The sequence below is a fragment of the Tiliqua scincoides genome, chromosome 5, assembly GCF_035046505.1.
Source record: "Tiliqua scincoides isolate rTilSci1 chromosome 5, rTilSci1.hap2, whole genome shotgun sequence".
NCBI lineage: Eukaryota > Metazoa > Chordata > Lepidosauria > Squamata > Scincidae > Tiliqua > Tiliqua scincoides.
In genome coordinates this window covers 117,994,813-118,007,224 of record NC_089825.1, presented here as the reverse complement: position 1 = coordinate 118,007,224, position 12,412 = coordinate 117,994,813, and the positions used below count along the sequence as shown (strand labels likewise).

The following is a 12,412-nucleotide window of genomic DNA, read 5'->3' as shown; positions in this document are numbered from 1 at the left end:
CACGGGTGGGCGGCAGGGGCGGTGTCGGTTATGCTAATAGTGGAACGATACATTTTCGCCCGGCGCCCAATTAGGGGCCGGTGTAGAGATTATGCAAATGAGCGGGGCAATGGGGGGCACGCCTTGCAGCCGGGAGGCGTGGGAAAGGCAGAGGAGGGAGAAGCCCCGCGGCTCTGATGTTAGTGACGGGGGTGGGCGGGCCAGGATTGTGAGCTCAGCCGGGGTTGGGGAGGGAGAAGCGGGCAGCAGCCAAAGGAGGAGCCGGTGGCTGCAGTGGCAGCATCAGCGACGGCAGGAAGGAGGAGAAGGAGACGGAGGAGGATGCGGAGCGCGGCCAGCGGCAGCAGCTGACCCCGGGGGGGGAGCCCGGCCATGGCCTTCCTGGGGGGGCCCCGGCTCCTGGACTGGGCCAGCTCCCCCCCTCACCTGCAGTTCAACCGCTTCGTGCTGACGGGCTACCGGCCGGTCAGCTCCGGGCCTGGCTGCCTCCGCAGCCTCTTTTACCTGCACAACGAACTGGGCAACATCTACACCCACGGTGAGCCGTCCGTCGCCGCTGCAGTCGCTTCCTTCCCGCTCCCCCGGCAGCCAATGCACCCGATCGCCAGCACCGGCTGCTGGCCGTCCTGCAGGGCCCTCGCCCGGCTGCACCACGTCCCAGCCGGTGGAGTACAGCAGGGTCTCTCTCCCTCTTCCGGTCCCGGACTCCTGCACCACGCCGCGGTGGTCCCGGTGTGTTGGGAGAGCCGTCCTCTCTGCACCGGCCCCACAGCACCGTTCCTCCGCATCACCCCCTTTCAAGGCTTCCATCCCCGCTGACAGATCCCCCCACGCCCCATTGAACGCTTCCTCTCCTGCTTCAGCCTCGCTGCGCGCTGACCCAGTGCACCTGGCACCCCCAAGCAAGAGTCAGAGCCCTCTGACTTGCATGCACCCTCATCCTCACACATGCACCATCGTCCCATTGCGATTCCCCCTTCCATGGGGGTGTGGATGCCCCTTGATGCCTCTATCCGCCCCCCCACCTTCTCTTGGCCCCAATTTTCCAGGATTCTGCAGCTGGTCGAGGATTCAAGTTTACTTTTCGAGGCATAGGTGGATGTTGGCCAGAGTGAAGACAGCACAGTCCTGTCGCGGTTGGTGACGGCGTCTCACTTCATGCTCACAGTGCCAGGGTTTCTATGGCAGCCTGAACTTGTATTCAGTGTGGTGTGGTGGGAGAACAGATGACTTAAAGAAGTGCAGTCTTAAAGAAGGGCAGCCAAGCAGAGTGTGTGCTTTGCGTGTAGAAGTGAAAGGCCCAAAGGTAGAATGTGCTGGGCTTGGGGGACCCATGCGCTGCAGCGTCCCATTGAGGTGGCTTCAGCGCTGGGCTGAGCACAGTGGGTGCTGAGTATTTGTATGATCAGAAGCGAGGTGGGTGGGATTCCGCTTCTGTTCTTCACTCATTGATCTTCTTATTGGCCCAGCAGAGCATGTTGGAATTTCCCTTCCAGATGAGCAGATCCGGGCTTGGGAGATCCAACTTCAGGCCTGTAGGATCTGCTGTATGTTTTAGTACAACACTGAGAGTCATCAGGCTCTGCTGAATGCACAACAGGGAGGCATGAGCGCAAATATCCACTTAGGAAGGACAGGTGTACCTCCGTGGTCATGCTCAGCCAGGGCTAGCGTCAATAGCTGGCATTGTGGGGCAGCAGCTGAGGGCCCTGGGCCCACCAAAGGACCCACTGCCAATTCCTTAGACCAGCTCTGTGTCCGTGGCCTTCATGTCACAATCTCCTCTCTCGTGTACCACACACAAACATTCCACCAAATGGCCTGCAATAACACAGGGCTGTTGGTGGGGAGAGGCTCATGTTTGTGGACTGGGGGAGGGACTCTGAGAGGAAGCAATAACTGAGTCTCACAGCCAAGAGAGAGTTGTTGCTTCCTCTCTCCTATCCCACCCATCAAGACCCACTGGGAGCCTTAGAGAGGACCCACAGAGGACAGTTTACTGAGGGCCTCTGCAGACTTGGAGCTGGTCCTGTGCTTTCACATTCCTGTCCAAAAATCCACGCCTTTCGCACTCAAGAGATTTTGTTACAGCAGCCTAATTGAGGAAATATCTACATTTATTTAAAAATCCCTTTAACTGTTATTATTGTTAAACAGTGGGAAGTTAGAAAGTCTTGTTGAAGTTAAACAGTGGGAAGTTAGAAAGTCTTGCTGGGAATCACCCAGAGCCATCAGTAGCTACCGATCTTCTCTCTTCTCTCTCCTGATCAAAAGTACAGCTATTACATGATGGGCTTTTTGTCAAAACACATTCTGCACTTGCATCACTAATTTCCATGAACATTTCCCTGGAGATCCCAGCATCTTGCTAGAATACACCACAAAGAGGTGAGGCTGCAAGCTCCATTCCCATGTGAGTGAGTCTGGGCTGGCCTATCCAAGTGGCCAAATGAGGCAGTCCCCTCAGGCAACATCTTGGCAGGGGGCAGCCATCCATTTGTCCACTTGCCTCCACTGCTTCTCCATTCCCCTGATTGGAAAAAACAAGAGGGAGGCACAGTGAAAGAGGAAGTGTGGAAGAGACAGAGTAGTAGTTTAGAGAGCGTCCACTCTAGTCCATCACTCCCCTGTCCTCCACACTACTGCTTTGTCCTTCTCTTCATTTTCCAGTCCAGGGAGTGAGAGGAGCTAACACTTCACTAGTGAGCGACAGGAGTATTTAGCATGCTGCCTCAGTTACTGGGATATCTTGGGCCAGTCCTGGTAAAAATGATTTTTAAATGTGTCTTCTGTCATAGTTAATTTTATTTTTTGGGAAGGGCAAGGCCATCTGTGGTGTATCAAGACTTTGCTCTCTTCTGGCACTTTTTTCACTCAGTTACTGAGAACCTTCATGATAGAAGAAAAGAGGGATATTAATTTTTAGAAAGTGTAAGAAACTTTCTGATAATCTCAGTGTTTATTTTTTTTAAAGAAAGAGCAAGTTTTCAGCCTTTATGGCCTAAGGGGGCCAGGCCGCTTTTCAGGGATATTCCAAGCCTCCTTCTTCACTATACAGATTTCATTAAGAAAATAAAAACTTAACCTTTTTACTTAGGGGATGTAAGGAGAAGCATGTGCAGATTGGATTCTACCAAATTGCCTTCATCGAAGTCCAGGCATATTAGACTAGCTGGATTTCTGTAATGAGTCCCCAACTCCCTTAGTCCCTGTGCATTGCAAAATGCATTTCTGTCTATAAGCTTGGCTTGGTCTTGGAAACTATTTTTTAATGCTGGGATCCAGCTCTAGAGGCCATGGAGAATGTGCAGCGTGCCTTTCCTTTACCATTGAGTCCCTGCAGCAGTTCGCCCCATACATCTCAGAGATCAGAAGGAAGAACTACCAGGAATTGTTTCCCAGCACCTCTTAAGAAACTAAGCCCTGTTTATCCACTTTCTCTTGTGGGGAACAATGAAGGAATATGTTCATAGTGATATATGCATATGTCTGACATAGGAGGAGAGGAGAAAGCCAGACAAGTTGAGCAATGGAACCAATTGCTGAAGGCGTTTGCAAGAATTAACTAATGAACCAGCCTTCTGCATTATGGCAAAACTCTCTCTGATCTGTTGTCTTACCTGAGATACCTCTGCATCACCAGGTGGACTGAGGCACAGCCAGTCTGGTGAGTTGCTTGCTAATGGTCACCCTGCCTGAATGAAGTGGAAAGAGACCACTGCAAGTCTGTTGGAGACTGGCTCGTAGCTGTTTGACCTCTAGATGGGGAGGCATCAGTTATAAGCCTGTTAGCCTTCACCCTGATTCCTGGAGAAACTACAGCAAGAAACTCCAGGCAAGAGATTTGCTTGCCCTTTGAGGCAGTTATACATGACCTCAGTTTGTACATTGGTTTGTTCCTTTATTCAATGCCTAATAAATAATAAGCTTTCACAAAGAGATGTTTAAGAGCTTATGATGCTCCGTATAATTCGAAGCTGCCTGATATACCTTCAAGCCTGGCACTGATTCCAGGTGATCTGCCATCTGACTGAAAGCCCCTGCCAATGTCACCCCCAACCCACTGCAACCCCCCCCCCCAAACTGCATGAAAGACAACAATCCAGCTCTCTACCTTTCCACGTTGCTTCTTCCTCAGGTGTCTTTCCAGTGAGTTCCACAATATGAGGAAGTGGTAGATCGCTATCTTCCAATCTGCTTCCCACTTGTTTTAAGCAAGCAGAAAGCAGATCAGGGCCATTCTGTCCATAGGAGAGACAGCAGCAGACTTGGCATAAAAAGCACCCCGAATCTGTTTGCAGCTCCCCCCAACCTGCCACTCAATAGCATGTGTTCTGCTACTACTCAACCTTGGGGGTCTGCTCCTTATCTGTGTAATTTCCCATGTTTCACAAGCTCTGCAGACAGGAAGAGATGCCAGTGCAGAAGGTATGCACCATTTTTCCATGCTTCCCCAATCATACAGGCCAAGAAGCAATGGAAGGTCAGTTTCCCAAATTGTGGGTCATCAGCTGAGATTGCTGTAAGGGTGGAGTTGGCCATCTGTTGTTGGGAATATTTTGGTGAGGGTCCCTTTTTCAAGTGGGCACATCTCACTGTGCTGTAGCTGCTCACAAACTTCCAAGCATATCTTCAGAATGATAACGGCTAGATACTTGCTCTTTAAAAAAAAGAAAAAGAAAGAAACACTGGGGTACTCAGAGCATGTGCCCAGTATCACAGTCTGTGTTCCCATGGGATCCTGGAGTATAATTCACAGCTCTGAGATGGCATTCTGCTCATATAGCTGCCAATTAGTCTGTGTACTCCATCACATGTTGTCTTGGCAAATCCCTTACTAAGGAAGGGAATTGTTCTTGGTCTCCTTGCATCAAAGGAGGGCAAAGGGCAACAGGAAACAGTGGTGCAATTCTTCTTGTGCAAAGTGTGGCTGTTGGAGCCGAGTAAACATCTGCTAAACAAGGAAGTCATACTGACTATAATAATACTGAAGTATAATTATAGTTCAAAGGTTCAAGGAAATCAATGGGAGAGGCTACATCTGGGGGTTGCAGGCGTTTTATGGATCAATAGTTCTGGGGAGAAACCCAGGAGCACAAGCTGCTTATGAGGTTAAGATGCGAGTATGTCCTTGGGTAAGAACAGTGAATTTCAAACTTCCTACTCTGAAAACAATACTAGGTTTACTCCAAAATAAGTCCCGTTGAGCTCAGTGGGACATGCTCACTAGTAAGTGTGCTTAGGATTGCAGCTTGATGAGATTTGAGCCTGTGTGACTACTGTGGGATCCCTGCACGTTGGGATGTGCCGCTTTGAATGCCCTTCAAGGGGAGATAAAGTGGGTTAGAAATATATTAAATAAATAAAATAAATTGCAAAGGGGTGCCATGCGTGTGGTAAACCTAGGCCAAAGTCCTGATCTTCTTGTTGCCCCCCTTCTGCCCCCTGATGGCACACAGAGTGCTGCAGCTGGGAACTGAGAATTTAAGGGGTGGGATACAAAGGCCGTCCCCTATCCGGTCAACCTCTAATGCAACCCCCTGACACTGAATGTATCTGCAAGGCACCCATTGTGTCTATTAAACTTGTCATCCCACATGACCCAAAAGAACATCTCCTCTTGCAGCTGCTCATTGCATGGGAGGAGATCTGCAAGGGCAGACCTGCACTCTTCTGTGGAGCTTGTTGGCCATTTCTAGTTCTCTTCTCAAGGAATCCAGGAATTCAGCTTGAAAAGTGCTGGGTTAGAAGGATGCTTCTGTGTTGTCTGTGAGCCAGTTTTCTTAGCCCAGGAAACTGTAGGCATTTGCTGAGAAGAAACCATGAGCCAGGGAAGTAGTTAGGCTCCTGTTTTGCTGAGCCAAGTGGAATTGTGTTTGCATGTTTGTGTAAGGTGACTCAGTATTAGCTTCCCAAGAGAATGGCCTCGTGGATACCAGGCAGTTGGTTGGGCAGCATCCACACGGTGGGGACCTTCAGGGAGTGGCCTGTGCCAAACACCTGAGATTTGCTTGGCAGTGTCGGTGCCCAGGGATGGTACCAAGAATGTACAAAAATAAATTAGAAGCTGTTATAGGAATATAAGAACTTCCTTGCTAGATCAGCAAGGTCAATGTGGCCCAGTGTTTTGCTTCCAAGAGCGGCCAGCCCCATGCCTCACAAGTTGAAGAGACCGAACCGTGCATCAAGACTTCCCCATTTATATCTCGCCTCTGCTATAAACTCATTAGGTGGTCTTATGCAAGCTCCTCCCTCTCTGCCTTAGCTCCACAGCTGCAATATGGGGAGAACTTTATTTAGCACATTACAGGGTTGTTATATCAATATAATACATATGACGTGCTTTGAATGCTCAAAGCGCCATACAAATGCTAGGTATTTCTATTTTTTTATAGCTGTTCCCTGTTTGTTCATATTTATCTGGTACTCTGAGGTATACTGTTTGTGGATATGGAGGTTCTGTTTAAGCTTTTGTTGCTAAGAACCATTGGATGTGTGAAACGTGTTTCTTTTGAGTGTTGGACTCTTTTTCTGCTGATTGGGGAGTGGACATAGTTCAGTGGCGGATCACATTCTCTGCCTGTTGAAGGTACTGGGTCTGATTTCTGGCATTACCAGTTAAAGGCACCCAGGTAACCAGCCTAGAAAAAAAATTAGACAGAATCCTTGGAGAGCTGCTGCCTAATGGTCTTAAAGGCCCAGTGGCCTGATTTGGGATAAGGTGGCTTTTTGTGTCCATGAACTAGAGCACTTGCCTCTAGTTCAGTCTCTCCCATTCTTTCCCCTTGAAGCACCCAGGAATCCTAATGGGAATTACCTTTCCAGCTCCCCATGGGCTAAGCAGAGTTGATCCTGGCTAATCCAGGCAGAGATAGAGAGAGAAAGAGAGTGTGTGTGCGCGCTCTCCTGGCCCTTGGTTAAGAATTGCAGATGGAGTGGATGGAGTTGCAGTTTCCCAAGGGATTAAAAGGGCCCTGCTTTGAAGTCTCTCAGAAAACCTTTTAAGTACTTAATGCCCTCCACTTCTGCTGAAGGTCATCAGGAGTAGGAATGGTTCATGGGTGAAAAACTGTTTGCAGTTGCAGTAGAACAGGGCTTTTCAAACTGGGGTGTCATGACGCCCCAGCCTGCGGACCCTGGCCCCTGCCCCCTTAAGTGGCGGGGGCAGCCTGGAGGCAGGGAGGAGGCAGTGGCACAATCCCCAGGATCGCGCCGCTCAGGGGGGCTGCAGGGGCTTGGGTACACGTACCCAAGCCCCTGCAGCCTCCCGGGGGTGCGGCAAGCCCAGCGCAACCTGCAGCAGGGCTCCCCACAGCAGTGAAAGTAGATGTGGAGCGATCGTGCTCCACTTCCTAGCGGAGGCGGGGCACGATACTCCGCATCTACTTTCACTGCTGCGGGGAGCCCTGCTGCAGGTCGCGCCGGGCTCCCTGCACCCCCAGGAGGCTGCAGGGGCCTAGGTACGTGTACACTTGCTTCCCCTGCCCCTGCTGCCTCCCCCCTCCCACCCACGCAAGAACTTAGTGGCTGTCAAACTCTCCCAGAGAGTTTGAGAACCACTGCAGTAGAAGAAACAGGAATTGGCTAAACTCAGAGCCCTGCTTCTCCAGAAGCCTCCACTTCAGACTGTGCTAAAACCCATTCTAGTAAGAGAGATGGCAAAGCAGAGGAAAATTTTTGAATGCTCTTCACACTTTTTTTTCTGTGTCTTGGAAGTTGGATAGAGGAGAGAAAAGAGCAAATTGAGGCAGCCCCAAGAGTCTTTACCTTTGGGCTTGCCACTATACCCTTCCTGAGGATGGGGCCAGAAGCAATGGATTTGTTGTTAAACATTAGGCAAAACCTTCCTAGCTATAAGCAGTGGCCAAGGAACTCTACCAGGAACTGAATGGCCCCTGTACTTCCAACAGAGACTTTGTTCCTGTTGCAGTTGCATGATGGGTAGCAATTCAACAGGTGCAGTCTGCTTTCTTAGACCCTAGTCCTGGGGTCTGCAACCTGTGTTTTCAGAGCCGCATGCGGCTCTTTCAGTCCTCTGATGCGGCTCCCCAGTGGGGTCTGGAAGCGGGGCTCCAGCGCAGTGTGCTGCGGGTGGCTGCTGGTGAGTGTGGGGTGCCGCTCCTCCCTGCAAAGCTGCAGCTCCTTCCCTGCCAAGCACCCCCTCCCCCATGCGCACAGCAGCTCCTTCCTTGGCAGGCAGGCAGGGGCAGCTGCGCTCTCCTGGACCTGCTCTCCCCGCCCCACTGTGAGCAGGTGCGGGGGGGCAGACAGGCACCTCTTCCCTGCGCTCTTCCTTCCTTCGCCGTGCAGCGGGCAGGGGGCTGAACGGAAGAGGTGAGGCTAGTCGAAGCGCGGGAGATGCAGCGCTGCTGAGGCAATGGGCAGGAAGGAGCGAGGTGAGCTGCATTCCTGTCCACACTTCCCTGGGAGGAAGCCCCATTCACTCTACTGGGGCTGACTTCTGAGTAGACAGGCAGAGGAGCCTGTCCACACTTCCCTGGGAGGAAGCACCGTTCACTCTACTGGGACTGACTTCTGAGGAGACAGGTAGAGGATGTCCCCTGGTTTTGGTGTTATGTGAGAGTGTAAAGAGCATCTCCCTATCCACTCTGTCCATCCCCTGCATAATTTTGTATGTCTCAATCATATCCCCCCTCAGGCGCCTCTTTTCTAGGCTGAAGAGGCCCAAATGCCTTTCCTCATAAGGAAGGTGCCCCAGCACCTACAAGGGAGCTACAAGAAGGGGCTACATTATAAAAATGGGACCTGTAAGAGGGGAGCGCATTATGAAAGTTGCATATACAAGAGGGGAGTGCATTATAAATTGGGACATACAAGGGGGAGTAATAACTATAAATCTCTTTATTGTATTGAAAAATACTAGTCATTAGATTTTGTATTTCATTGTACCTCTTTTACATTACTGTGGAAAAGACACAAAGATGACTATTTACTGTTGGTCAGGATTTTCTGCTAGGGAGGGCACCAGCCCAAGTCTTGCCTATAGCACCAAATTGGCTAGGGCAGGCCCTGGGAAAATAAATTAGTATTTAATTTAAATGTATTTTATTTTAGCTCTTTCGTTTTTTATATGTAATTCTAAATTTAAGATTATGGTGATCTTGTAACATTAAAATATGTTACATATTGTTTTCTCTGTAGCAGTTCATTCATTTCAAAAATGCAACACACTATAGTTTTTTTATACATAGCATAAAGGTAAAAAAAAAAACAACTATATATGCAGTGTTATCTTCATTTTAGATGTCAAAAGGGTTTTGTGGCTCCCGAGGTTTTCTTTTCTCCAGAAAACAGGTCCAAATGGCTCTTTGAATGTTTAAGGTTGCCGACCCCTGCCCTAGTCCATCACTGCTGCAAGCTGCATATTCAGAGACACCTGGAAGTCAAAGCTCAGTTCCCCCCCCCCCCTTGGAGAGAAGAGATAAATGCAGAGCTGGGATTTCAGGTGAATCCTGCTGGCTGGCCAATATCGAAGCTGTGTAGGGAGCATGACAAGGGGGCCTTGGAGACAGCAGGCAAGAAGGTGTTGCAATGAGTTGGAGGTCTGAATTGCTAAGAGGATGTGGCAAGGATGCCCACACTCTGTTGGAAGGGAGGCAGCTGCACGGGTAACCTGAGCTGTTCCGGATTCTCTTGACCTCAGTGACATTGTGTGGGCCAAGAGGGGGAATAAGGACGTTGAACTGGATTTCTCCCACACCCAAGCACTCCTCCCTCACCATGCGTGGCTTGGTCTACCGCTCCCTTTTTGGCTCAGAGGATGCCATTCAAATAGTGTGAGAGAAACAGTACTCCCCCACCAGTGTTGCTTTCTGCAGCTACTCATCCTTGATATAGTGCTCTTCGTTTTCCTCTTACTGTGTTTGCCCTCAGAGCTGCCTGTGCTTCTGTCCCCCCCTTTCACAGATGGGGCACTGAAACAGAGACTCACCCAGGCCCATACAGATTAAACAATCCCTTCTTTAAAAGATTTCTGTTCTAACATTCCATCATTTTGATCTTCAAGGGGGTGCACAAATGTGACTGAAAGCAGGAAAAGCACCAGTAATAAAATTAAATAATGCAACCTAAACACAAATAGGTAGATAACAGCTAAGAGAAGACTGATGTTCATTGTTCTTAGAGGTGCCAGTGAACAGGGCAAAATTGGGCTGGAATCTGAAAGGTGATAAGGATGGTGCCAGACAAGGGTGCTTTAGGAGGGAGTTCCATAATTGGGGCACCACCACAAATAAAGCCCCATCCAGTGGCGTAGCTAATGATTGTGTAGCCCAGTGCCAAGCTCAAAATGTTGCCCCGGAAGTGATGTCACAACCAGAAGTTACGTCATGCTCAGGCTTTTTAACAAGTGTGAATTTGGAGGAACCCACCTCCTCTCCCCAGCAGCTTGCCACCTACTTGCTCTGTTGCCTCCTCCCAGTCAGTGGCATCGCTAAGGCATCTATCTGCTACCCAGGGTCAAAGAAGGTTTGTAGCCCCCCCCAGATAAAATCAAATTAAGTAAATAAATAAATAAAAAGTGTGCCCCTGATAGGTTTGAGATACTGTGTTGGGGTGAAGTGGGATGATTGTTCTCCCCTTGCTAAATATAAGAGGGTCACCACTTGAAAATGTGTCTTTTACCCAGTAACAGGGGTAACTGTATTATGATACATGGAAATGAGAGCTGACTCATATTAACAACTTATTGATTTAATGCTGTATCATGATAACTTGTCATTACAACATGTCAATAGCATATAACATGTCAGTGGCTGTCAGAACTATCCGTCTCATAGGTCAGTTTTGAGTTAAGAAAATCCACTTTTTGTTCCATAAGGCAATTCTGTTTGCATTTTCTGATTAATTGGCCATAACTTTTGATAGAATACCAGTATTCCAATGCAGTTTGTTCCATTGCATTCTGCATTAAATTACCTTTCCAATGATATATAATATGAGGGTATTATTCATACATGCCAAGATTTACATACCAAGATGCCTGCCTATGTAAACCGCCTTGGATTAAATTCTGAGGAGAAATCTGACGACCAAAGAAAGGTGGTATATAAATACCTGTATAAATAAATAAATAAATAATTTTGGTCACTACTGTCAAGCTCAGCTTGTTGCCCCCCTAAAGCTTGATGCCCAGTGCAACTGCTACTCCCTGCACCCCCTTAGCTACGCCACTGGCCCCATCTGTTAGTCATCCACCCTAAGTCACCCACCTCTGAAGGTGGGGGTACATTAAAAAGAATCTCTAAATTGCCTTTCTGGATCAGATCAAAGATTCATCTAGTGCAGCACCATCTCCAACGGTGGCCAGCCAGGTGCAGCTTGGGAAGCCCAAAAGCAGTGTGATGAGTGGCCATTGCTTGCAGTTTGTCCCCAGCAGCCAATATTCAGAGTTATAGTAATCTTGAATACGGAGGTTTCATTGTGCTATCATATCTAATAGTCATGGGCAAACCTGACTCTCATGGATTTGCTTAATCCTCCTTTTCTTTCTTAAGCCCCTTCTTATGACCTTTGCTGCACCTAGTGGCAATTATGTGTGGAAACAGTTCTTCCTTTTAGTTGGCCTGAATCTACCTTTTGGCCAAGAGGCTTCACATCTTCTCAAATTGCTTCGGACCCAGCCCTGGCACTGGGGTGGGGGGAATTCTGCCCCCTGCTGATTTTTTTCTGGCAGGACACTGCATTCCATTTTTGCTTCCCTCTTACCTTCTTGTCACCCTTTAGAGCTGTATTTAATGCCTTCCAGGTAGCTAATGATAATCTTATTATGGGTTCAGCTACCTTCTCTCCACACCCACTGCTTCCTGACAGCCTGGGGTCCAACACCATGTGAAGGAGGGCAAATCCTGTCCCAGATATGCTGAAATAGCACTTCCTGGCCTACACTTTAACAGCTGACCTCGGAGGCGGCAAAGAGAGCCCGGACTGAACTCTTAGAAGTCAAAACATAAAAGCACATGGCTTTCACTGCACTTGTGCACGCCTGCCTCTGTCTCTTTTCTTCCACCCCCACAGCCCCAGTAAAATTGAAATAGTAAGTTCTTCATGGCAGGGACCTGACTCCTTGTTTCTGCTCTTCCTGTCATGTAGCATGTGCTTTCTGTACTTACATAGTTTGTGTGTAATTAATGAACATGAGAGTTGGCCCAGCTCTCTTGCTTGGCCCAACTGTTCTCTTATCTGTGATGAGATTCAGGGCTGCTAGCTTCTCAGGGAAGGGTGGGCTTCAGTGCAAGTGTGCATAAGAGAAAGCACAATGAAAGCAAGAACTCTGAAACAGCTACCGCTGTACAGTGTTTCAGCTGGCTGCGGCTCTGGTTTGGAGCATGAAATCATGGCTGTAATGTTACCCGGTCCTGATGCTTCCGGGTTGGCTATCTGATCCACAACA

General features: G+C 48.9%; 1 protein-coding gene across 1 annotated transcript in view; it reads left to right on the top strand.

Moving 5' to 3' along the window:
- Positions 1–263: 263 nt before the first annotated feature.
- Positions 264–12,412, top strand: part of PAQR4 (progestin and adipoQ receptor family member 4) — a 25,391-nt gene continuing 13,242 nt past the window's right edge. The window contains exon 1 of the mRNA XM_066628652.1: positions 264–538. Within this exon, the coding sequence (XP_066484749.1) occupies positions 373–538 (166 nt within the window). The 5' untranslated portion in view covers positions 264–372. The remainder of the gene's footprint in view (positions 539–12,412) is intronic.